The following is a 25,110-nucleotide window of genomic DNA, read 5'->3' as shown; positions in this document are numbered from 1 at the left end:
TTTTTTTTTTTTTTTTTTTTTCCCTTCATTGCCGCCAAGAACGCCAACATACACCATCGAAGCCAGAGGCGGTGGCGTTGAGGGCCGCGACGAGCAGGATCAGGTACAGCTGGAAGCTCGTCCGGGACCAGGGGTTGAGCGGCGCCGCGGTGACGGTCTCGTAAAAGTGGGCGTTGCCCTGGACCTCCCGGATGTCGGCGGCATCGTGCTTGTCTAGGGACGGCCGGTCGTCGTCGTGAGCGGCCGCCGTGGAGACGTGGTGCAACTCCGGCTGGTCGGCGGTCTGGCCCATGGTGGATGAAGAGGATGAAGAAGAAGACTTGGGATGACAAAAGGTTGGAGAGGACTTGGGGAGGAAGACGGAGAGCGGAATTGGTTGCATTTATGATGGAAAGAGAGTTTCAACCACTTTTTAGCTACATAGTTGGTGCTTGACTAACCAACGTCAAGGGCGTTGGCGTTGAACCGGACCGGGGTTCTCCCCCACAGTCAAGGGTTGACCCCCACAGTCGGAGAAAAGGCAGTTCATATCTGGGGGGCTGCAGAGGAGCAGACGAGGGCGTGGGCTGAAATGGACGTAATAGATGTAGAGAGAAACGTTGAATCTTGGCACTTGCAGCGACTTCCAAGCTGTCCATGTCTCTATGCAACTTTATTCCTCGACCTGCAGTACATGCAGTAAAGTCGTCCAGCTTCCGTATGTGGGGGTCACGGCAGGTGAGTCCGGGGCCCCGCATTGCGTCAAGCCACAAAGGTAGACAGACAGGTTGCACCTTGTCTGCAGAACAATGGCTTGCAGCAGCTGGCAGTCCAATGTCTCCTTTCCCATCTCTCGGAGCATCTGGTGCGCAACGCGGCATCCGCATTCGTCCAACGTATTCCTGCATCTCAGCGGGGTGCATGGCAGGGTAGATAAAGTTGCGTGCCTCCTCCCTGACCAACGATTCACAGCGTCTGCGTCCCCCCAAAATTTTCTTCCCCCACCCAGCCACAGTCCGCCGCCACCAGCCACCATCGCGTCACGGCGCAAGCTGTCTTGTCTTCTCGTTGGTCCTATCGGGGGGAGGGGCCATGGCTGGCTTTATTTATATCCGTATCTACGCGGTTGTTTCACCCGCCTCAACCCCTTCTTTATTCCTTAGTCGATTAGACAGACAAACAAAAGGACGAGTTCCTTCCTCCCCACCTACTCAAACTCCCACTCTCCCCAACTCGCCTCGTGCAACACCCCAGATCTCGGACCACCTCACCCCGCATACCGCTGTAACGTTCTCCCTCCCCCACCCAGCCTCGCCGGGGGTGCACTTCAACCATGTAGAAGCTGCAGCTGTTGTGTGAGCTTCACCGCGATAAGGTGTGAAGATCCATCTTGATGCAACCATCATGACGGGTCGCTACATGTTGCATCCGGCCAACACGCCAAACACGCTGAGCCCTCTCAATCTCTACCCCGTTAAGACGCTTTCATCACAGCAGCCACCACCCCCATTCAACCTCGAATCAAGCATTCCAAGTCGCTTCTCAGCGACCTAGTCGTACAGCACAGCCCAAGTATCATTTTTGCATTTGTACGGGTATCATTGTCAGCACAGCACCTGACACGGCTTATAGTAACAGTCCTCCCACCTCGTCCTCCCCGACGCCCAGACATCCGGAAACAGCTGCAGCATCGTCGTCGCGCCGCACTCCACGTTCTCCATGCCCTGCATCGCCCGGAGGTGCTGCAGGATCCTCTCCTTGCCCTGCTCCGGCCCGTCCGCGTACGCCGCGCCGAGCACCGCAAACGCCCAGCTCAGCACGCTCGTCTTGATGTGCACCCGCGTCTGCTCAATCAGCTCAAACAGCACGCGCCGATAGTGCACGCGCGGGTTGGCCGGCGGGGGTCGCCCGCCGCCGTCGCCCTCGTCCGCCTCCGCCTCCGCGGCAGCAAAGTGGTGCGCGAGGTCCGGCGGCAGCGACAGGACCGCGTACAGGATCGTGGCCACCTTGAACATGCGCGCCAGCAGCGGCCGCAGCGGGTCCTCCGGGACCGGGTACGTTTCCGCCCACTCCTCTGGTGCGAAGGCCTGTAGGTCTTCGGCGATCTCTTGGGCCATGGAGCCGAGCGGGTCCGGCGCGGCGAGACTGGCCGTGGCGGCGAGAACGCGGAGCCGTGTGATGCGGATAATGGCCAGGGCGAGCTGGCTGGGACATCCAAACTCAAAGTAAAACGTAAACTGGTAGACGGTGAGGATCTCCTCCTCGCTCCACGCGTCGAGCCCGGAAATCTGGTCGGCGGCTGGACTGCACGTGTTGCCCACGATCGCATACCTAAACAGCATTAGCAGCCAAGCATGGCCCGCACACAGTACTTCGCTGTAACATACATGAGGCAGTAATGAAGGGCGAATATTACCCGCGGCCACGTCTTTATCATTGTACCAACACCACCGTACAAGCTCACAATGGCAAAGAAGCCGTGCAGATGTGCTCGCCACGGGGAGCCCACAATGGCCAGCTGACACGGCGTTAGCTTTCCCCGGCCCAACCCATCAACACGAATGCTTTGCTCACCTCGACGCTCAGCAAGTCAATGATCCTAGAGATTATGTAGCCCGGCCGGCTCCGCGCGCTGATGTGCTTGTTCAGGTGCACGACCGTCTCGCCCATCTGCTTGTAAAAGATGTCCCACAGGTGCTCGATGCCGAGGCCCTGGCCGCGGCGGACGGGGACGTTGCGGCTGAGCGAGGCCAGCTTTATGCGCTGGCAGGTCATCATCATGATGAAGCCGGGCTGGTACGGGAAGACGGAGATGTGCGAGCCAGGCACAAACTGGTAGTCGTAGGCGTTTTCCACGACCTGGAACTTGGAGTACATGGGGATGGAGACGTCGACGACTGACCGGGCACATAGGTTAGCATCAGCATCCCGGCTATAATGTCGCATCGCTCATCACAAGGACTAAGACTAACAAAATCGCATGGCTTGCGCCGCGTCCCAACCGGGGGGCTCAGCTTGATAGAATGGTGCCCTACTCAGGGTCGTCTCCGTGGTCGTATCCGCGGGGGGCGACGGCGACGGCGTCAACAGCGGGTAGCGGCAGGGCCTTTTGCCGATGGCGCATCGCTTGCAGACCGGATGGGTCTCATCACACTTGATGCGGCGTGCCCTGTTCATCGACGAGTCAGCTCGGCTCGGCGCGGGCAGGGTTCATGACGGGACGGCGTTTACCGGCAGATCTCGCAGCCCGTGCGGACCCGGGGCGCCCAGATCTTCTTGCGGTCAGCATCCGTGGGCGCCATTTGCTATCGCGGGTGCGCTCTCAGTGAACAGGATGACCGGTGGGCGATTGACGCGTCACATTGCTGCCTGCGTGGTGCGGATTGGACGAGATGGCAGACGATGAGTCGTTTGGTGAAAAGGATCAGTCTGTGAGGAGCTTGCTGATGAGGTGGGGCCTCCTCCTATTACCACTGTCCGAGGTAGTAAATTCGTAAGACAGGCTGGCTAGCCTCGGAGCTGCCAAATTGGTAAACGGCACCTGAATGGAAACTAGGCACTAAGAAGGGTGCACAGCAAAAATTCATGAAACTTGTATCAAATGAAGTATAAAATGCTGTCTGAGCAGTGCCCACGCGCAATCAGTGTGGTGGTTATAGTGCTGCTTGGCGACAGCCTGATGCTGCTTGGTGGGGGAAGAGCAAGGCGAGTGAAAATCAGGCTATAGAATGTTATAAATAGAAATAAATTGTACTGTCGTTCAGAGCTCGGTTGAGTATCCATTCAATGATAATCCTTCCACCTATAGTGCATTGGGTTAAAATTCTTAGGCTTCTTACATACATAGGTATAACCAGATCAAATCTCACTGTGCTGCCTTTACTGCCACCTGCTTCTTCCTCACCTCTATAGCAGGCAACCATCGTGAACTTTCGCACGCAAACCTGAGGGAGTAGCTTTATTCCATAGCATCTGCACATCTGGTCTGATGTTACTACCTACCTCATGGCCCCGCGATGACCCATGTCGCTTTAATAATTAGTTCATAGTCTTCACATGCCTCGGCGCAGACAGCTTTCAGCGGGCGGGACCCCACACAGAGTCCAGATGGACGAAACAGAATACAAAATAATAATAGTAAAATCATCATCATTAAAGTATATCCTATTTTGCTTATTTTACCAGCATTGACCCCGGCCGATGGCTTTTGCAGACCTACAATGGCTGCCTAGGGCTGCAGCTACACCCCTGACATGTGCCATGTGGGCGCAGCTATAAGAAGCAGAGGCGCGCGCCCGGCCGGAAGCACGCTCAACACTCTGTACATATGCTACCGTGGTCAGAAGTGCCTCCAGACGATTGACGATTTCTCTTTCTGAGAAACCAAGGCTGACTATTTCTTCATTTCACCGACACTCTTCACTATTCATCAGCTGTGCGCCGCACAGTCGCCCCAGCTCCGATGGAGGCTGTCAATGAAATTGCCTACAAAATTGCCAATGTCCCAACCCGCACTGTAGCCCTATTTCCCAACAGAGCGCAGGTTTTGCGAGAAATAAACGCCATTAAGCTCAAGGTTGGTGTGCAAGCCCCCATTCAGCATGCCGTTACTCATCCCCCTAGCCCGGCATCAATGAAGTCACAATCAGCGGCCTCAGTCCAACGCTGGACGAGGATTCAGTCAAGGTCGAGGGAACCGGCTCCGCCATCATCACAGACATCTCAGTCGAGGCGCTGCCCAACAAAAACAACTTCCAAGACGTCTACCCCGACGAGGACTCCTCCGAAGACGACAACAGCGAAGAGGAGCAGGATCCCGAGCCGGAGGACCTCCGCGCCGCCCGGCGTCGCGTCACGGAGCTCGAGGATGACATGCGCCTCGCAAAAGACGCCCTCGACAGCATCGACCGGCGGCAGAAGATCATGGACGCCCGAAGCGACGGCCCCGACACGATGGAGCAGGACAAGGGCGCCCGGCTCGCCGAGCTGCTAGCCGCGTACCGCACCGAGCGCGCCGCCCTCTTCCGCGAGCAGCTCGCCGCCAGGCAGTCGCAGCGCCTCGCGCAGGAAACCCTGGACACCGCGAAGGCGCGCCTCCGCGCTCTGCAGCGCGCCGCGCTGAGGGAGTCGCGGGAGAGCCGCAAGGCGCACCGCCGGCGTCGCGAGCGCGAGCGGCGGCGGCGCGCCGACCGGAGCGAGGAGAGGGAGCGCATCCGGCGGGAGCGTGTCAAGTTCTGGCCGAAATACTGCTACTCGGTCAAGGTCACGCTTGAGCTCGGGGTCGTGACGCCGCTGTCGTCGCGTCGGCAGTCCGTGGCCAGCGAGACCGAGGCGATGCACCCAGCCACCGGCAGTGGCGAGACGGCCTTGCCGGACGGCGGCGTCGTATGCAGCCTGCGCCTCTCGTACGTGACGTCGGCGGCCGGGTGGACGCCCAGCTACGACCTGCAATTGTCGACCGCCGCCGGCGCGCCGGCGACGCTCTGCTTTGACGCCAAGGTGTCCAACCACACGGCCGAGACGTGGCGCGACTGCCGCATCTCGCTGTCCACGTCCGACGCCGCGCTCGCCGCGGCCGACGCCGGTCTACCCGAGCTAGAGCCGTGGCACATCCGCCTCGCCGGCAAGGACGGCCACGTCGGCCCGGTGGCGGGTGGAAACGGCGCCGGTGAGGATCGCATCACTCGGAGCCGGCGAGAGGAGCACGAGAGCGTGGCGTTTGCGGCTGCGCTGAAAAGGCGCGTCGCCGAGGGCAAGCCGAGGGACGACATGTTCGGCCTGACCTCGTCGTCGCACAATCGCGAAATCGAGTCCGCCTGGCTCAAGAAGCGCCCCGCAACGACCACCTCCACTGACGGCGGCCGCGCTCCGATGAGGCCGGCATTAATGCTAAAGAGGAAGGCGACGAGGCTGCTACAGCCCTCGAGAGATTTGCTGCCGGAATTCTGCGAGGATGATGTCACATCAGACGCCTTTTCCGCCGCTGCTCCCGTCACCCCGCCGGCGCAGGCGGAGCTGCCCACGCCCAAGGTCGACTTTGAAGACTCCCTCGTCGAGGAGGCCGGCATGGCCACCAGCTACGACCTGCCCGGCCCGCGCACGCTCGCACCCAAGTCCGCCGCCTCCAAGCAGCGCGTCGCGCGCGCCGCCCTGCCCTCCGCCACGCTCGGCCACGTCGCCGTCGCCAAGTACCGCCCCGCCGCGCGGCGCCGGCGACGCCTTCACGGTCAGCCTAGGCGCGGACCCGGCGGTGCGGGTGTCGTACGCCCGGCCCGAGGTGCGCCGCGCCGGGGCCGGTGGCGGGATGTTTGGGAGCAAGGAGAGCAGCTCGGTGTTTGCGCGCGCGGTGACGGTGCACAACACGCGGAGCGGTGCGGGGCAGCAGCCGGCGAGGCTGCGCGTGCTGGATCAGGTGCCAGTGTCGGAGGACGAGAGGCTTAGGGTGGAGGTGGTGACGCCGCGAGGGCTGGCGGCGGACGGGCCGGCGGTGGTGACGGGTGCGCCGGGGAGGGAGGAAGATGCGACGGATCGGGACTGGGGTCGGGCAACGGCGCAGATGAGCAAGAGTGGTGAGGTCTGCTGGGACGTGAGGCTCAACCCGGGCAAGATGGTCAAGCTGTGGCTCGAGTATGCGGTGTGGTCGCCGAGCGGCGATGTCGTGGTGGAATGTTGAGTTATTTTCAGTTGATACGTCACAGCAAGACCCATTACAACACTGGTATATAGTGGCATCACGTCATTTCTTCCTGACATATACGCTTGAAAGCGTAGACTCTGTCCATGTATAGACATTGGATCATGCACTTGTCAACCCCCTAATCCCTACTTCCGGCACACGCCCTCGTTTACGCAGTCGCGGTACGCCGTGTACAGGTTCACCACAAACGCCTGGCCCTCTGGTGAGCCGCCGTAGAACTTATTCCTGTCCTTCCACGCCAGCGGGTTCACCGCCGGCACCAGCACGCCGTCGCCGCCCTGCTGCTTCCCCAGCGCGCGGCGGTTCTCGTCCGCCCAGTCGACGTACTTTTTCGGAAACATGCCCGGGTCGTTGACCGCCATGCGGTACGCCGCCGCCGACAGCAGCGCCGTGCCCGAGATCTCGCCCCACCACCCAACGTCGTTGAGGTAGTTGCGGAGCAGGCCGAGGTCCTCGCGGCCGGAGAGCATCGCGCCGTCCAGGATCTCCTTGATCCACGCCTTCAGGCGGCCTTGCTCGGTGCCGAGGGCGGACCGCGAGCGCGGCCACTTCTGGAGAGTGTGCAGCACGCGCAGCATGCCGTACGCCGCCCAGCCGTTGCCGGTCGACCACAGGCCCTCGTCCTGCGACTGCGGGCCAATGATGTGCCGCCAGTTGAGGAAGCGGTCGATCTTGAGGACGTCGCGGTAGAGGCCGCACTGGCGGACCACCTCCCTCATGGCGTCCGTGTCGTTTTTGTAGACGGCGTAGTACGCCACTGCACGCTCTCAATCAGCCCAGGTTGAGCTTGCGTGTCAGGGGGTAAACACTTACAAAAGGGAAAGGACATGGCCATGTTGTCGGCCCAGAGCTCCTTGATGTCGGCGCGGTGCGAGATGGCGCCGTTGGCGTACCGCGGCGCCTTGTGCAGGATGTAGTCGGCCTGTCTGTCCGCGGCGCCGTAGTACACGCCGTCCGAGGATCCGAGCAGCAGCGCCGAGACGCCCATCGACGCCGGGTCACCGACCGCGCCGTCCTCGGTCAGCGTCGGCCCGTCGCGGCGGATATGCGGCTTCACGTACGCGAGCGCGCGCACGCCGGGGTTGACGCGTGGCAGGCGGCCGCCGGGGAAGGGGTCATCGCCGAAGACGGAGAGCTCGGGGTTGTCGAGCTCGAGGAGCGCCTGCGCGGTGGTGCCCCATTCCCACGAGTGGCGGGCGTGGGAGACGGCGACGTCGGCGGTGGTCCGCACGTTGAAACCGGCATCAACATCGGCGGCCAGGGCGGTGCCGGCGGCGCACAGAGCGCCGAGGAGGGCCGCGTTCTTGGTGTCGAGCAGCATCTTGGGAGACTTTGGATGTCGAGACGTAGAGGTGATGGGGAAGTAGGATCCATGGTAACCGAGGTGGGCTATTTATGTCGGGGCTCTTCTTCCATGCGTCCAAGAGGATCTGCCCTTGGTATTCATCCTTATTGGCATGTAATTTCTCCGGAACCCAACGCTGTCCATCGTGTCTGTCATCTACTCTGGATCATCCTTGTTCTAAGACGGCCCGAAGCTACTCGAATAAGCTCGCCATCCCCACAAGCCTAAGCAACTATATATTAGGCCTTACATAGATTCTCACCTGTGGTTGGTGGAATTGCATATATTTTGCGAAATCCCGGGGTAATTTTTCCGTCAGATATGACAACCATCCAGGGCGTTGACATGGGAATGTAGAAACGATCGGGCTTGCACACTATGCTTCCTTTGTAAATTGCGCTCCCACCAGATCACGAATACTAAGAAAAATTCAGTTTATTTGGTTTTGGGTTCTCTGTGCATCTCTAGCGTTGGAGAATCCATGATACATGTTTCGCGTTGACGCTCCATCTTAAGCACTTAGGTGCGGCACGGTCAATCGCGCCAAGACTCGCGATTGGGAATCTAAGTCATGCTTCAAATAAGCTAAAGCTCCCTCTTCTAAAGATATTTACAGCGAGACGCAATATGCCAATCTAGGAGATGCAGAAGACCCATCGGTTGCGCCACGGTGAAGCATCTGCTCTAGGGTAGGAGGCACCCTGCGTCACGACTGAGAACTGCTGTGGTCTGTGGTCGTGAGAAACGATAGTCACTTGTTATGCGGTAGATTTACGTCTGTATTGTACGTACCTAGTATTATCTTTCCTGTGAGCTCTCCGTTCCAGTTTGTAGACTGGTCCGATGTTTGAGTTAGCTGACTTGACTTACCTCTTTCTTTACTTGCTTCACAAGCCACTTCCTACAGGGACCAGGTCTGTGGAAACCCGTAGACTTGTGTCTAATCCTTAGGATGGAACACAGGAAACAAGAGAGCGACCCCCCAAGATGCCGCTTTCATCTACGAGTTGCAATCTCTCGTCCATTCATCTAGCGCGGACAGAATCGGGGGAGGGACAATTGCCAAGTCTTGTTCTATATGACGCGCACAAGCAAAGCCAAAGGGATTACACAGCCGCGTTTCCAATAAACGAAACGAATTTACTATATACAACGGAAATTTCTTTCGTCCTTCGTGCCCCTTGGTTGGTTGCACAAAGGCGAGGTGTCGCCTGCACGAACCACAATAGGCAGGCTCTGCGGAAAATCCGGTCTCGGCGATGCAACCCGGCGCGGGATTTGATCTAGGTTGCATTCATATAATTTAATGACACAAAAGAATTTTAGGGCGTCGAGACGCGATTTCGCTTGGTTTGACAGATTCCAGTGTACTACAGTACTGAGGCAAGGTTGCCGACCTTGGTAGGCAACGAAGACTGCGCTACGAAATGGAGGGCACTATTAGATCCGCTTGTTGGCATTTGGAGGAGGAAAAAGAGACATTTCAGGGTACGTGGAAGTAACTATCCCGTCGTAGGGGAATGCAAGTATTCACCTAGCAATGCGTCGCACGGAATCGGCGTGACTACTTGGTAGAGTAGGAGCTCCGGAGGTACCGGCCAAGGACCGAGTGGAAGCCGGGACTCAATTGTGATGCCCCGACGCGGGGTTAGGGAGAACTCACATGCTAAGATTTATTAGTGCAAGACCTACTACATTCAAGACAGCAAGGCCTGAGAAGCAAGGCTTATAAACCCGAGTATGGGCAAGAGGGCGCGGTCGCTCCCGGCATGTTGAGCAGGCCCGTCCGGTTGTGCCGGCGTCTCAAGAGAAGCTGGCCTCTGGTGCTGTGTTGGGTTGGCTGCCTGCGGACCTGCCGGGAACAGTGACGCGACCAGACTCGAAATAGAGTATCGGCATGAAACACAGCCCGGCAGGAGGAGCTCGAAATTAGCAAACTGGCCGCAGACCACCCGGCGGGTTTTTGAACTCGGGGGCCAGCGAAAGGGCGACATTCGGGGGGCTGCGGGGGGGGGCGTCAGCCTTTGGTGTGACGGACAATGGCCTGAAGGAGCGGAGCGGGGTGGATCGAAACCGGCCATCCGTCAAGATGTGTCTGTCGCGCTCAATATGTATCCTGTTATCTTGTTCGTGTCGCCGGGCCTGGCAAATTAATCTTGGAGGTAAATTTGGCCCCTTGCACAAGTCGAGGCGGCGAGGGCCAGGCTGGGAGCGGGGGGGTGATTTGCCGTGCCACTGCGAGAAAGGCTGTGCCCGGCCCCACATCAGGGAGGTGTGGAAGGCCCCGGCCGCGAAAATGAGGTCGGGTTGAAGTTTTACAGGTGGTGGAAGACAGAGCACACCCGGGTCCTTGTGGTTGGCCTGGCTGGTCAGAGCTGCAAGGCCAACCAAAAGGGGGGTTGCGTGGCGCGCCCGTTGAATTGGGTGCCCGGCGTGTTAGCGGGTCGCGCCCTCGCAGTGAGACATCTATCTCCGGAAGACGAGACCGCAGCAGCCAAGCGTGTCCGGCGCATCATGTCACGGAGACGGGGTTGGGTGCAAGATTCGCGGTGCTGACGCAGAGTGTGCTTCGTAGATCGGCCGAAGCGCTTTTTGCGGGCGTAGGCGAAAGCTGGAATTGCTGAACTGACTTCTTAGCGCTTTTTCTTGATGTAGTCTTGCTGTCTGGTGAGGGAGAGGGAAACATTGATGCCAAAGTCGATAGACTGCAAGGTACGGTGCCTGTCGACCAGCTTGAGTGCAGTTTGCCCGGAGCGGCCAAGGCGCTGGGCAACCGGCGGTGGCCTGGGGAAAGGGCGGTGCTGACCACCGGAGAAAGCAAGGAGGATGCCCTAAATTTAGGCCTGTCTATGGTCGTGCTGTCGCAAGTTTACTTGTTGGTGCAGCTGTGTACGCATATGCGGCGAGCGAGATGGTGTTCAGCTGGTATCGGCGTAAGGGGTTGCCCCCAAATTACAGGCGTGCATTGGCTATGCAGCCTGTGCTTGAGAGCAAGACATCTCCCCCGCGATGTGCCAATCAGGCCGAGTTCTGCAGCGGGAAGGGCCCAAGACTGGGCGCCACCAACAAGAGGTTGTTTGCTTGAGGGATTATCATGCTTCCCGTGTCGGCCCAACGAGGAGCGAATGGGAGGTTGGTGGGCGCTGATGTACCTGGTACCTAAATGGTAGGCGAATGTGCCCGTGTTTGTAGAGTGCAGAACCTAAACACCACCGCGAGCGAAACGGGCGACCAAAGAGGATGCAGACGACGCAGGGCAAGGCTGCGAGGTTGACTAGCATTGGGGAGGGATGGCGTGCCTGTTGCAGGAACGGAACGCGACGAGGCGGACAGACGCTACTGTGGTGTCTTAACGCGCGGCGGGTCAACGCTATGGTGGTAGCCGTGGCCGGGACGATGGCCTAGATGTCTGGGTTGAGGCTCCGTGTTGGCCGTCGGGGAGTACATAGTAATGATAGAGTGTGTAGCTGCAAGACCGGGTTGACGCGAGATTCTGCAAGGTCGTTGGGCGCGCATCGTGTATCAGACGACAAGGTTTATTTATTAGAGCACAAAGAGTGTGCGATGCGACGCATGAAGCCAGGGCTGGGGTGTGTGTGGAAGGCTGGCGGAAGGGCGTTTGGATGGGACGAGGTCCACCAGCAAGATCTGTCGGGGATCGGGTCAGCGTCACGAAGGTGAAAAGAGGCTAGGAAGAGACGAAAGAGGGACTCGGTCGGTCAGGGCGAAGCGCCGTGGGTGATGGGCGATGGGAGGTGAGGCGATAAAACAGGCCATTTAGGATGGAAATGTGGCATGTGAGAGGAGTCGGCGTCGAGGGGCGTGAGACGGGAGTGAGGTGTGCGATGGAGATGGGAAGTGTGATGCGTGAGAGGTGGGAGAAGGAGAGAAGCACGGGTACAACCTGTGGGGTGGGTGTTGGTGTGCCAGCAGATGCCCAGCTCAGACTGTTGTTTATTACTTTTTCCCTCGAAAAAAAAAAACCATATTGTAATCCATTACTTGGTGGAACGATTTTTTTCGTTTGTGTGACACACAGAAGTAAATCGAGCTACGGGGCCGCGATTGGTGTAGAGCCAGGCGGGCTGGCGCTTGTGGCAGAGTGCCGGGGGTGAACAGGGCCGCTGGAAGAGTGGTGAGGTCAGTGGCCGGCCTGGAGCCTGAGCGGCACGGTGTTGACGCAAAGTTTTCACACTGTGCGGCGATACGGGAGCACCGAGGGCCGGAGCGGAGCAAACAGAGGAGGAAAGGAGCTGTGATGGGGGCGGGGGTTTGGGTATGTGGATGGGAAGCTTCTTTTTTTTATCCCAAGGTGTCGACGATGAGGACTCAGTTAAGTCGATGCAAAATCTTCGTTCACCAGCACTTGCGCAGGTTATTCGCCCCTGACCTGGTGAATGAAGGTGCTGTGTCTTGTGTCGGGTTGTGTTGCGTAGGGGTGGGTCTGGCAGGGCCGGCACCAGGAAGCCGAAGCGCCCGTCGCGTGTGTACACTGTACGAAGAGTTGCAGGTACAAACCGCAAGTGAGTGTGCGTGGCGAAGACGCGCTGGCAGCTGGCAGAGAGAAGAGAGAAAGTTGGCTGGCAGAGAGAAGAGAGAAAGTTGGCTGGCAGCTGGCAAGGCAAGTTGGTCACGTTCAAAGTACCCAGGTACCCAAGTACCCAAGTACCTCCGTCTTCCTGGACCTTATTGCGACCTCCCGGCGACTTGCCTACGGCCTGTAGCGCCGTAAATGCCCTGTAATCGCCCGGCGCAGCACACGGTACGGTGCTAAGGTAGGAGCTGCCTCTTTTTTTTCTCCTTTCCGCCCGCCTCTTCCTCTCTCCTTGTCCTTCTTCCTCGACCGACTCACCAATTTTTTCTTTCCTCATCTCCCCTGCCACGTTCCATCTTGGATCTTTGCAACTTCCAACTGCCATCACAGTTGATTCTCTTGAAGCGTCGCTCATCATCCGGCACATTTATTTGTCCCCTCTTTTTCCTTTTTAGCTCCCTTCTCACCCGCATCCTTTTTTTTTTTCGGAGGTGCGCTTCTGCTCCTCCGTTGGTTCTGTCTGCCTGCGCGCGCGCGTGCGACGTGTTGCTGCCCGCCCGCCCCAGCCAGGGCTCCTCCCGACTTGTCCGGCCGCGCTGCGTTTGCTCTTTGTCCGGATTTCTCTTCCTCTTCCACCACACACTTCTCCTCATCGCAAATTGTCGAATCCGAACCCAGCCTCAACAGCTTCCCCGTCGAATCCCACCTCTCTTCACTTTTCTATTTTCCTCACCCTCCCCTTCGACTCTCGACCGTCCGCGCCTGCAGAAACATGTCCGGCGTCATTCGTTCGACCGCCCTCAGGGCCGGCGGAGCCTGCGTTCGCTGTCGCAAGGGCAAGACCAAGTGCGTCTACGATCGCGGCCCCGGCAACCCGTGCAAAAACTGTTCCAAGGGCATGCACGACTGCTATCTCCCATCCGAGAGCGCCGCCCATCACAACGGACAGAGTCCTGCTCGCCACGTCGCCCAGTCTCGCCCCTCGCGCGACAGTCTCCCGGCCTCCGGGTCCGGCTCCTCTGAGGCCAGGCAAGCCGTAGTGGGCTCCAGCAGCTCTAGGCATACTCAGGCCAGCTCCGAAAAGTAAGTTGATGCAGCGCATTTATTCCAGCGATGAGGAATAAAATGGTTTTTTTTTCCTGTTCCTTTCTCCTTCTGCTCCTCTGCATTTTTTTCTACCTTTGGTTTTGCCATTTTCGCTGGCTCTCTTCCCTCCATCCCATCTCTGGCCTCCCTTATTCCCGTACCACAGCGTCTCACCCCCAGTGCTCCTCGTCAGGCACTGCCCTGGCTGGCCTCCTGCTACTCACTGTCAGTCGCCTCATGCCACCACCACCGAGACGGCCAGCGCAGTTCCCCTTTGCCTTCATCTTTTCCCTTCATCTTTCCCCTTCCCTCTTCCCTCCGGTCTCACACGGAAGTCACACTCATCGGTACACACACATATTGGCACTCCGACTCCGGGTTCCTTTTTTTTCTCGCTTATTTTCCCTGCCTTTCTCGGCTGGCCGCGTCCTCCGTCCGTCACATTCACCCAACCCCCACAAAAAAATCATGGGCATTCGGCCTCCTCCTGGGCCGAGGTTTTTTCCCAGCTTGCGCCGCCCCCCGGTTACTTGCGCTGTATTTACTTGTGCTCCCACCGTTTTGCCTCGCCTCGGCGGACCTGCCCGCCGTCTCCTCTCCCGCCCTCGCCCGCTTTCTCACGCCCCAACCAAAAATGCTCAACCGGAATTTCGACCACCCTTACTGACATGCGCTTCCTAGGCTGACTCCAGAGCTCATTGCTGAGTGTGAGCGCGTCGTCTCCAAAACCTTCCCAGCTTGCGTCGCCTTCCACAAACCCTCATTTGTCCAGCAGCTCAAGAATGCCTCCCTTGAGTCCACTCTCGTCTACGGGCTCTTGGCCTGTGCTTCTCGGTAAGTCTCCTCATCGCGCGCGCCGCCCTTGTTTGCCCTCACCGCGCTCGGCTCGCCAGCGCGTCCTCCTCCGGACCACCGCATGGATTTGCGGGCCTCGACCCAAAATTTCATCGGTGCCCGGCCCACACACCGAGCGCCGCCTTGTTCCGACACTCCTGGCACCACCCCAGCACTGCCAGCGTCCGCCGTTGTCCGCCTGTACCATCCCATTCTTTGCTGACCCCTTCTCTCCAGGAGCTCCCCCAGCCTGATCCGCCGCTATGGCAGCTCGACCCAGGCTGCTGAGACATACGCCGCCAAGGCTATGACCCTCATCAACAGCAACCTCGACCATCCTAATCTCGCCGACATTCAGGCCCTCTGTCTCATCATCATCCACGAATGGGGCTCGCGCAATGCCGTCCGCGCATACATCTATCTCGGCCAGGCCGCCCGCATGTTGCAGATGTATCGCATTCTTAACAGCCACCACGCGGGCGACGGTGACCAGTGGCTCCGTGACGAGAGTTGCCGCCGAACTCTCTGGCTCATCTATATCCTCGACTGTCTTCTTACTAGCACTCCTGGCCGCTTCCCTGCCTTGACTGCCCAGGATACCGCGACCGTCTCACTGCCTTGTTCCGACATTAACTTTGCCTTCGGCAACAATGTCTACATCAAGTCGCTGGTGCAGTACCTGAACAGGGTTACTACCTCGCCCAGCCATGGGCCCACTGGCGAAATTGGCGAGTTTGGCTACATTGTCATTGCCGCCACTCTTTGGCGTGACGTTGTCGGCATGCTCACTACTAGCCCCCTTCACGGCTACGACGAGGAAGACTGCTCCAATCTCGTCGCCAAGATTGAGGATCTGCGCAACAGCCTGCCTATGCAGTACGTAGACAAGCCGGGCCAGATCAACCTGCACATGACTATGGGCTCGGGCTATACCTTTGCTATGCTGCACTGCCTCCTGCACTGCGCGACAATCTTTGTCCACCGAAGACGCCTGCTGCAGGACGTCTATGCCCACGACTTTACTGCCGATGCGTACCGCATGAGTGGCCGTGGCCATGACATTGTCGACAGGATTTTCAGCTCCTGCCACGCCACGCTTTCCCTGCTGACTGCTGTTGAGGCAGGAGTTGAAAAGGAGCAGCTGCCGTCTTTCCCCATTTTCATGCTCTTCTCTGCCTTCACTGGTAGCGCCACCGTGGCCTATCTCTCTCTCAAGGGCCTCACCCCCAACAATGCTGCTGAGACTGCTGCCCACATCGTTAGAGACGGTCTTCGATTCATGTCAGACGGCACCGACAACTGGCCTCTGATGTCCAGCTGGCTGCGACACCTTACTGTCATGCAGCGCGTGCTCAACAACGATGCCGCTGCTGCCTCGGGTCGTTCCGCTTCCAACGCAAACAACGGCGTCAAGGACGAGATCTCCTCCAACGCCGACACCAACCCTGAGGCTATGGACTATGATCAGCCCAATGGCCAGCAGCATGCCACTGCCCAATCCGTTGGCGAGCACTCCCGCGATGGTAGCGAGCCCCCTACCGTCACCATTCCCCGTCGCCCTGGCATCACCACCATAAATGGTCACTCGAGCGGCGTGGCTACGCCCAGCAATGCTACGCCGCCCCCAAGCAGCGTTCCCCAAGCTACCATGCACGAGCCGAAGCCACAAAGTCCAGCCAGCTCCAACAGCGGCTCGTCCCATGGCCAGGAAGCGCAGACGACTTCTACGAGCCAGGATATGACGGCCCCTGAACTCTGCGCTGCCTTTGAGCGACAGCTTCTTGACTTGGACGATCTCGCCGCCTTCATGGGTGGTGGTGTCTAAGGCTGCTTGCTGTGCATACTTCGCGTATATACTTGATTGTTTGTTTTCAAACCGCGAGCATTGAGCTGCCAGATTTGTTCTGCTTTATGGGAATGGGCGAAAGCAGGGCGGCCGGCGCCCAGCCTTTTTTTTATACCACGCTTATTTGCAGCTGAAGAGATAAGACTTAATTGTCGGATCAAGTGCATTGGTAGGTTGTAGGATTAGCTTGCTTTTTGGAGTGGGTGGCGAAAGGGAAGGACACACACAGATTTATGGATGACGGAATAAAACTCACTGAAAAAGGAACAAAAAAAAATGATAGCAAGGCTCACAAAATACCCCTCCCCTGGTTTGCGGCGTTGGATGGGACGAATGGAGCGTGTTATGAGGGATATGGCAACAAAGACCAGGGGTTCATGTGTTTGCCCAGGTGGCAGGTCTATACAGCAAGGATGGTGTTTTTTTGTTTTACTTCCTTTAATTGATTCTTCTTTTTGTTAATGATGTATTGCTCCACTGTGTCATAGGCCGCTCGGTCAAGCACAGCATTCAGGATATTCAAGAGCCATTACGGAGCAATCACTAACTAGCATGAGCAATATCACCAACCATTGTCCACAGTGTATCATCACTTATCGTAAACGCCATTCAAGAACATGAGTGTCAGCTCTACAGTAGCGTCAGCGGTGCATTCACGAGCGGCAGACGCTTTCAGCACGGTACTGTATAATGCTGTGCTAGATTTCCCAGATCCTGTATGTATGCTTGGCTAACACCCCTCGCAGCACCGCGACTACGGATTTTTCCACGCCAGGTACGCCACGACGGCCTGGAAGACGCCCGCGGCCAGCGACCCGACTCCCAGGACGAGCGCGACCACCAGCCCGACGACGGTGGCGCACATGACGTGCCTCTTGCCGCTGCGGCGCTCGAGCGCGCGATCCAGCCAGCCGTCGGGCCGCGGGTGGCGCGCCTCCTCGAACAAGTCCTCGAGGCGCTCCGCGAGGTACACGTAGCGTGCGCGCTCGCCGCGGCGGCGCACCGAGGCCAGCTCGTAGCGCGCGGCGTCCGGGTCGAAGCCGGCCGAGTCGACGAGGGTCCGCAGGAGTTGCCGGCAGCGCGCGTCGCTCGGCGGGAAGAGGATCTGCTGGACGGAGGAGAGCGTCTCGAGTAGGAGCTGCCGCGGGAGGAGGACATGGTCACTGTCGGAGGAAGGCGTTAGTGGAGAGAAGAGAAGGGGCGGGGGTTTCGGTCATACGGGCCGTTGCTGTCGTCATCCGGAGAGTCTTGACCGTCTGAGCTCGAAGCGCTGGGCGCTCCTTTAGAGAGCCGCAGCTGCTCCTTGAGGAAGCTGGTCAGGTGGAAGATGTCGAGGATTCTGTGTTTCCGATCAAATTGCAGGTGGTCGCGCAGGTCGTGGGTGAGGCGCAGCGTCAGCCGGAGCTTCTTCTTGAGTTCCGACGCCCTCAGCGCGTCCTTCATATCCTCGAACCGATCACTGTTCCCGCCGTCCACCTCTCCGCCGCTGCCCGCCGGGAACATGTCCTGAACGTAGTCGCAGAAGGGGACGTGGTCCCGCCATGGCGCGCGGTAGCGGCCGAGCTCCAGCGTTCCCGGGGAGGAGAAGAGGCGCGACGAGGACGGGTCGATCATGGCCAGGACCTTGACCACGAGGGAGACTGCTGCGTTTAGCGCGTTTGGGGCCAGATGGCGGTCGCGAGAGATGGTGTCGGCGAGCTGCTTCCTGGTCATGCGGGGGTTCGCGATGAGGGATTGGAGGGCGGTGAAGAGATCTTCGTGTGTTTGAAAGGCCCGCGTGGCCACGAAGCTGTCATCCAGGTAGGTGCCGATGAGCTCCTTGTAGAATTGAAAGTAGCGCTTGGTGCCGATAACGCGCGTTTTGCACTCGTCGTCGGTGCAGGCGCGGCCGGCGGTACATTGGCTGCAGAGCGGCCACACCCAAAGGACGTGACCGAGCATCAGCATGACCCGAGTGTCAGTCGTCTCCAGGGAAGTTGACTCAACCGCCATTTTTGCCTATTTCTCACCTCGTTACCTTGCGAGCTTCAAGGCAGGGCTTGGGTTAGGCTCTGTAGCCGCCGAGAACAGCATAGCATGCTGCACCTCCTGCTCAGCCCTCACCCAACGGATTCACATCGGCAAGATCAAGCTGCATATAATGCAGGCTGAGTCAGCGATGGTAGAATGTCTTGTTGGGCTGAAACTCCTTGTTCCCTTTTCGACTTTGGGCAGACTGAGAATCATCAAAACCCGCTACCCCTCATCGTGGCGATGAGTAGCTCTTCGATCGGCACGACGGTGATTGCCGCTCAAGGCGCAGAGCGAATGGCTTTGCAGAATTTCCCGGACCGTCAGCAGCTAGGCGGTAGCCCTATGAGTCCTCGATTGAGAGCTGAGCCATTTTCAGCTGCTGCTGCCACGGTCGCTCCTCCCTCCCTCACCAACACCATCGCCAACACCGTCGCGGCAGTCCCCCCTGGCGAGCCGTCTTGCTCGAGACCCCCCACATCTCCCGGAGTTCCGTATCAGGGAACTGATTTGAAAAGATTTGATAAAGACATTCCTGAGAGGCTTCGCCAGCGGTTCAAGAATTTACGAGAGGTATACCAGCCGGCTCTCAATAAGTACATCCTCCGCAAGTGCACCTTCTCGCTCTCAAGGAGAGCAAACCAGTCTAAAGCGTCAGTATGCTGCTCCGGCATGAAATGGAAATACCTGGGCGAGAGTGAGAGTACTGCGGATCTGTACATCGTCGTTGAGTGCGAACACTGGGCGGCGAAAATAGCGCGGCGCTTCTTCCGTAAAGACCACGTTCTCCAAGATATAGGAACGGACTTTCGCATCATGATAACCGAAAGGGGCCTCAGGAAACTGATGATGCCCGTTGTGAAAATGGCCGTTATGGCTGACGAGGAGGTAAAGAAGCTACACACGCTTTGTGGTCGCCGCCTGCAACTTTCGTTAGGCGTCCTCACACGGGTGACTACATTGGGCGGAATTGTCATGGTGACAAGAGATTCTTCTTATTCTTTCTACGGATTAACCGCCGGGCACTCAGTTGCAGATGTTATGCGCGAAGCTGAAATGAATGAATCATCTGAAGAGACGGATACAGAGATGGACGAAGAGGCGGAGAGCACTGATTCCGGTATTGACAGCGATTCAACGGAGGGATCCGTGACAAACGCCGAAATGAAGACGTCTATTGATGAGCTACCGGGTACCGGAGAGGAGAGGTACGAAGGTTGCTTCGAGGAGCACGTCGGACCTGTGGCCCACGACTCGTTCCAACATACTGCGACCGACTCGAACTGTGACTGGGCCTTGGTCAATTTAGAGGCAATAGATCCGCTGCCCAACATGCTGAATGATGACATCGAACTCTCAGTACTCGATAATTTGCCAGTATTGGTTGAGGACAGGGTGGTCGCGTTGACCGGTCTTGGAGCCCAGTCTGGCAGCCTAGCTCAAAGGGAAACTGGGTTTTTCATGTCTCCGGGTAAAAATGCGGTTGAGACACTGGACTTTACTCCTGGCCCTGACTCAAGTTGGTTCAACCTCACCAGGAGTCTTTGAAACGTCTAACAAAAACTAGGTCTTGTCCATGGTGACTCTGGCGCCTGGGTGGTGAACCCTAAGAATGGACATGTGTATGGCCACTTGGTCGCCATTGATTCTTTTGGCGAAGGCTACGTTGTGCCGATTCAGGAGACTCTCAAAAGTATTCAGAAAAATCTGAACGCCATCAACGTGTCACTTCCGTCAGCCGACATGATAGAATGCGTTAGAGAGTCTGACAAGAGTACCAGTTTGAACGACAACTCCGAAATGACAAAGCTTTGGCATGACTATTTCCAAGCCCATAAGGTTTTGACCGCTTGTTTAGAATCATACACAGGTACGGCGAACCTAGGTAAAGGTAAGGATCGTGCTTCAAACTCAAAACTGGACCCAATTGCGTCGGCTCAACTCCAGGTAAGATACAGGGTTAAAGTTCACAGAAGGGGAAATATCTAATAGAAAATAGAAATATCAAATAAGAGGCACAGATCGCTTTTCTGTGCTGGTGAACCCGAGGCGGCGGCGGGTATGGGCCACGAGATCCAGGACTGGTTGCGCAACTTGCCGGTATGGTCAATCCATCTACTGACTTGTACAGATATACACTTGCTCTTCTGGCCATGCAACTAACGATGTCATCTCGTGGTTCTAGTTTTCGTCATCTCAAGTGCGACGAGACTATGCCGGCATGCACGCGCTGTACTTCCTCTCGTCGCAAATGCAGCTATGAGAGACATGTGACGGGGATTCCAAGCGTTCCAGTATTGGACCAATCCGAGTTATTGGAGGCCAACAAGTACTGTATGTTCATGGCGATAACTGTGCTCTACCAGAGCTAACCATTTATGCAGTCCACGAAGTGGTCCAACCAAGGCTCACGCCCGATTCTCAGCAATCTTGGCAAGTCCGTGTCCAAAACGCCGAGGACAATCGCGATGACTTTATACTTGTAGTCTATTTCAATGTGCTGTCTGCTTTATGCAGCCCCTATGGCAAGATAATACGTCCCACCGACCAGCACAAACTCAGTACCAACCCTCTCTTTCTTCAAGCCTGGAGGGCGTGTTATACATATGCAGCTAAAGTTCTTCACATTGTAACAAGACACCTGACCAATCCGCGTCAACTCGGCGGCAAGACTTCAGCAGAGATCCTGGGATACATTACGGACTTGTTCGATTTCGAAGTGCTGGCAGGAGAAGAACAGTGCTGGCAATCACACGCCCGCGGTTACATTTCTTTGGTAAACCATCTTGGTGGCGTGAAGGCTTTCCGAAAACTGTCGGAAGCTCCTCTTCAAAGCTTCTCCTATTTGCTGATGTGAGTTCTGAATCTTCATCTCTTATAGTGAAATTTTCATTTAGTTTGTGAGTCGCTAACGTACCACGGTCCAGCCAATGCGTTGGCGCAAACACTACAAGCCCGGCTGCTACGCAGATGTCGAGTTTTGACTCATATTCTGATGATGAAATACAAGCCATACATACTGGACATGTTATGGCTCCTTTTCCTTGTCCGGGGTACATATTGTGCGCTATTCATAACACCACGCGCCTCCGAGCTCAGGCTGCCTCTAGCAAGGGCGGTGGCAGTGACGTCAAATGCCCATCGTGGGGCTGCGTTGAGAAGATACTCGCTGAGATGAGGGATAAATCCACTAAGCAGAGTGGCACGTACCGCGTTTTTGCGTTGCCAGGAATGAGGGAGCTTTTCCAAATCGCGCTTGAGACGTACGCATTTTTGACGCTCCATCACTTGACGGGCGACCAAGTTCACTCGCCACAGTGGCGGGAGGCGTCGTCTATGAGTTGCGGCCAGGACCGGTTAAGGAGTGACAGCCAGGACCGGTTTAGGAGTGACAGCCAGGACGAGCCCATAAGCCCCTTTAACGACCAGTTTCGGAATGACAGCCAGGACCAGTACAGGAGTAACATCCAGGACCACTTTACAAGTCGTACTTACGACGGGACTTGGAGTCACAGTTTAGAGCTGTCTATGGGTAGATATCCCAACCTGTTTGGGAGTGACAGCCAGGGCCCGTTTACAGATCCCAGTTACGAGCTCCTATTAAGGAGCGACAGCCAAGACCAGTTTATGAGTAACAGCCAGGACCAGTTTAGGAGTGACAGCCAGGACTCCCGATTCTTATGTGTAAAGAAGCTTACAGGGATCCTGCGCGAGGTGTGTGGCACAATTGACTATGAGGACCGCGTCGCCTTGAGGTGGCCGGCCGTCGTCGCGGGCGTCGCGCTGGCGGAAGGGGGTGAAGACGACCGGGCCTTGGTGGTAGAAATTTTGACGAGCATGAAAAGCCAGTTACCCAACTGGGGAGCGCTGTGGTGCTTGGACAAGCTCAAGGTGTTTTGGGAGTCGGGGAAGACGGAGTGGGAAGATTGCTTCGATGAGCCCGTGGTTTGTCTTATGTAAGGCCCAGGCCGCTTAATGTCATACACAAGGACTTTCGAGAATATATCGCGGGGAGGATGTACTTGTGTCTGGAAACTTCAGATTGAGAATTGCATCGGAAAGACTGTTTCATTTTCCCTGTCCCATTGGGGCCGACCTGGACGGCCGTCGAACGCAGTTGATGGCCGTACGAGGTTTGATGTGTACGAAGTGAGGTGCTGGCCTTGGATGCCTGGCGCGGAAAGCCAGATCTCATTTGGAGTTTTGATTCTATCTTTTTTCCAACATAATTTCCCGTGATATGCGCTGCCCCCTTCCCGTCTCCGTGCGGCCGCACACACCCGGTCCAACCACCCCCCGGACCGACTCCACGCAAGTCCCCGAACTCGTCGGTCGTCCCGGGCTTCCCTCGTCGCTAACTCATAGCATTGTTTCCCCCCCTTCTACGTCTTCCTCCCCTTGTTGATGACGCGCAGCGGAAAATAAAAGATGACAAACTGAGACATGCAGGAACGGGGGTATGCACAGAGCAGGGGGGCAAACAAAGAAGCAGGCAAATTTGGGGCTGGATTGTGTTCCGCGCGTGTGCGCCGCACAGGGCGGAATCAGCAAGCCAACAAGACCGCATCGGGGAATTTGGCGATCTATGAGGAGAGAGAAGCGAACTGAGCTGTGGAGGATAAATATGGGCGAGTTGCCGCGTAAGTTGTTCATGTGATGCGCATCTGACAAGTTAGTGACTAACCTATCCAACACTCAGTCATATCTCGCCCTCGAGGAGCGCTTGTTATTACACTTTCACTTCACTCAAAAGTTTCAACTCTGCAATACCAGCAGGCTTCCATCAAACACGATGAGAATCTTTACGCCGGCCTTCATGGCCGTTTGCGCGGCCGTCTCCGTCGTCTCCGTCCCAGACGCCACGTTTGCGCTCAACGCCGTGCCTAGCAACGGCACGCGCATGAACCTCGTCACAGCCTACGCGCGGGTGTACCGAAAGTACAACGTGGCGCTGCCCGCATCCCTCTCCGCCGCGCTTCGTCTTCAAGACCAACCGCAGCTCGCCGCGCGAGGAGGGCACGAGTCCGGCGCTTCGGCGGCGAGCCCGAGCACGTTCACGGACGGGCAGTACGTCATCGCGGTGGACATTGGGACACCGCCGCGGCGCTTCCACCTCAACCTGGACACGGCGTCGAGCGACGCGTGGGTGTACGGGAGCGCGATCCCGGCGCCGCTGCTGCTGGGGCAGAAACAGTACGACCCGGCGCGGAGCCGGACGTCGCGGCTGCAGCTGCTGGATCTGTGGGTGGCGGGCTACATCAACTGGAGCTTCGTCGGCGGGTTCGTGTGCAAGGACACGCTGACTGTGGTGACGGAGCAGGGGACGGGAGAGGGGTTGACGGTGGAAGGACAGGGCGTGCAGGTGGCGGTGCTGGCGGCGAGGAGCATCGTGGAGGACGCGGGCATGGATGGAATTCTCGGGCTCGGGTTCGATAAGCTCAACTTTGCGTTTCCGACGAAGCAGAAGACGTGGTTCAGCAACATCAGGGACCGGCTGAACGAGCGACTGTTCACCGTCGACTTTCGACGCCGCGCAGGTAAGTAGACGCAAGGTGGAACTGTGAAAGTAGTGTATCGGCTAATCATGTGGATAGTGGGCAAGTATACCTTTGGGTATATCGACAAGGACGTTGGTCCCATCACTTACACGTCGGTGAACTCGAGCGCAGGGTACTGGGCGTGGACATCTCCGGGGTACGCCGTCGGACCCGGTCCCTGGAAAGCACGCGCGCTACAAGGCACGCTGGACACGGGGACGCCCATCATCATAATGCCCTCAGACGTGGTCGCCGACTACTACTCAGGGGTGGCGGGCGCGCGACACAGCAACGCAGAGCAGGGGTACGTCTTTCCCTGCAACGCGACACTGCCGGACTTTACGTTTGGCGTGGGCAACACCACACAGCACCCATCTATCACGGTGCCCGGGAAGTACCTCAACGCGGCAACGGCAGATGTTGACGGCGCGCCGGGCACGTGCATCGGGGCGCTGCAGGCTGGCGTTGGTGACCTGGTAGTGTTTGGAGCGCCGGCGCTACAGGCCGGGGTCGCCGTGTTTGACGCGGGGAGCCTCCGGATAGGCTGGGCCAACAAGACGTTGATATGAAGATGGGCAAAACGCCTCACTGGCCGATGATCCGGGGCGACGCGGGGAGGGAGAGGGGCTCGCCTAGGGATCTGCTTGCGGCTCTTTTTCGTGGTCGTGAGATTCTCTAGGTGAAGGAACGGTGAAAGTCGGCGGACGGGTGGGATGGATATAACAAAGTGGGCTCGGTGTTGCGTTTGTGGCTTGATTTAGTGGCGCGTCTGGGGGTCTGGTGGGATGGGGTTATGAAATTCATGAGGTGAAGAGACATTGCGAGAGTCGCAGCTAAATTTCAAGGTTATTCTAGGCGCAGATGGAGGTTGGTGGTGGTGGGAGTCGGCAAGTCGACGGATCGGCAGTGTTGGAGGATTGAGGCTGATGAGGCAAACGGAGCCTCATCACGACGAGTATCGGCAGGTAATGTGATGGAAGCTGAAGCAGATGCTGCAATTTATGAAACAGCGAATCCGTCAATTTTTTACCGAGCTGAAGCATGCGAGGTCAGCAGCGCATCAAAGGCAGGGCGAATGCAAAACGAGGAAGACGACGATGGTCCAGTCACAAGCCGTGGTGAAGCAAGACGTGGTGTGGTGGCGCTAAAATGCATGGCATAACCTTCCCCGCAGTGTGGACGGAGATGCACGAGTCGGAAATGGGGCTTGCGCTAATGAGGATTCTGGAATTATACGAAATT

The 25,110-nt window shown here is 57.5% G+C and overlaps 7 protein-coding genes across 7 annotated transcripts in view; 3 read left to right on the top strand and 4 right to left on the bottom strand.

Annotated features, from left to right (window-relative positions):
- ISF_04501 (hexose transport-related protein) overlaps nt 1–292 on the bottom strand; it is a gene marked incomplete at both ends in the record, with an annotated part of 486 nt that extends 194 nt beyond the window's left edge. Inside the window, one exon of the mRNA XM_018848107.1 lies at nt 53–292. Coding sequence (XP_018704441.1) covers nt 53–292 — 240 coding nt within the window. The remainder of the gene's footprint in view (nt 1–52) is intronic.
- A 1,291-nt stretch (nt 293–1,583) lies between these two features.
- Nucleotides 1,584–3,281, bottom strand: ISF_04500 (C6 zinc finger domain protein; the record flags this gene model as incomplete). The annotated part of the gene is made up of 5 exons (XM_018848106.1): nt 1,584–2,310; nt 2,367–2,497; nt 2,554–2,876; nt 2,952–3,148; nt 3,211–3,281. The coding sequence occupies 5 exons, from the start codon at nt 3,279–3,281 to the stop codon at nt 1,584–1,586; spliced, it is 1,449 nt and encodes a 482-aa protein (XP_018704440.1).
- A 1,160-nt stretch (nt 3,282–4,441) lies between these two features.
- Nucleotides 4,442–6,420, top strand: ISF_04499 (hypothetical protein; the record flags this gene model as incomplete). Its single annotated transcript, XM_018848105.1, has 2 exons — nt 4,442–4,555; nt 4,603–6,420. The coding sequence occupies 2 exons, from the start codon at nt 4,442–4,444 to the stop codon at nt 6,418–6,420; spliced, it is 1,932 nt and encodes a 643-aa protein (XP_018704439.1).
- Nucleotides 6,421–6,801: 381 nt separating this feature from the next.
- ISF_04498 (Six-hairpin glycosidase) lies at nt 6,802–7,997 on the bottom strand (the record flags this gene model as incomplete). Its single annotated transcript, XM_018848104.1, has 2 exons — nt 6,802–7,433; nt 7,490–7,997. The coding sequence occupies 2 exons, from the start codon at nt 7,995–7,997 to the stop codon at nt 6,802–6,804; spliced, it is 1,140 nt and encodes a 379-aa protein (XP_018704438.1).
- Nucleotides 7,998–13,327: 5,330 nt separating this feature from the next.
- ISF_04497 (chitinase 1 precursor) lies at nt 13,328–16,300 on the top strand (the record flags this gene model as incomplete). Its single annotated transcript, XM_018848103.1, has 3 exons — nt 13,328–13,638; nt 14,323–14,475; nt 14,713–16,300. The coding sequence occupies 3 exons, from the start codon at nt 13,328–13,330 to the stop codon at nt 16,298–16,300; spliced, it is 2,052 nt and encodes a 683-aa protein (XP_018704437.1).
- A 775-nt stretch (nt 16,301–17,075) lies between these two features.
- On the bottom strand, nt 17,076–18,313 carry ISF_04496 (hypothetical protein; the record flags this gene model as incomplete). Its single annotated transcript, XM_018848102.1, has 2 exons — nt 17,076–17,484; nt 17,541–18,313. 2 exons carry the CDS (start codon nt 18,311–18,313, stop codon nt 17,076–17,078), a joined length of 1,182 nt encoding a protein of 393 aa, XP_018704436.1.
- A 3,249-nt stretch (nt 18,314–21,562) lies between these two features.
- On the top strand, nt 21,563–24,437 carry ISF_04495 (endothiapepsin precursor; the record flags this gene model as incomplete). Its single annotated transcript, XM_018848101.1, has 3 exons — nt 21,563–22,276; nt 23,031–23,868; nt 23,926–24,437. The coding sequence occupies 3 exons, from the start codon at nt 21,563–21,565 to the stop codon at nt 24,435–24,437; spliced, it is 2,064 nt and encodes a 687-aa protein (XP_018704435.1).
- Nucleotides 24,438–25,110: the final 673 nt, after the last annotated feature.

Source organism: Cordyceps fumosorosea, assembly GCF_001636725.1.
Source record: "Cordyceps fumosorosea ARSEF 2679 chromosome Unknown scaffold_10, whole genome shotgun sequence".
NCBI classification, from domain to species: Eukaryota; Fungi; Ascomycota; class Sordariomycetes; order Hypocreales; family Cordycipitaceae; genus Cordyceps; species Cordyceps fumosorosea.
This window is presented reverse-complemented; position numbering and strand designations above follow the sequence as displayed.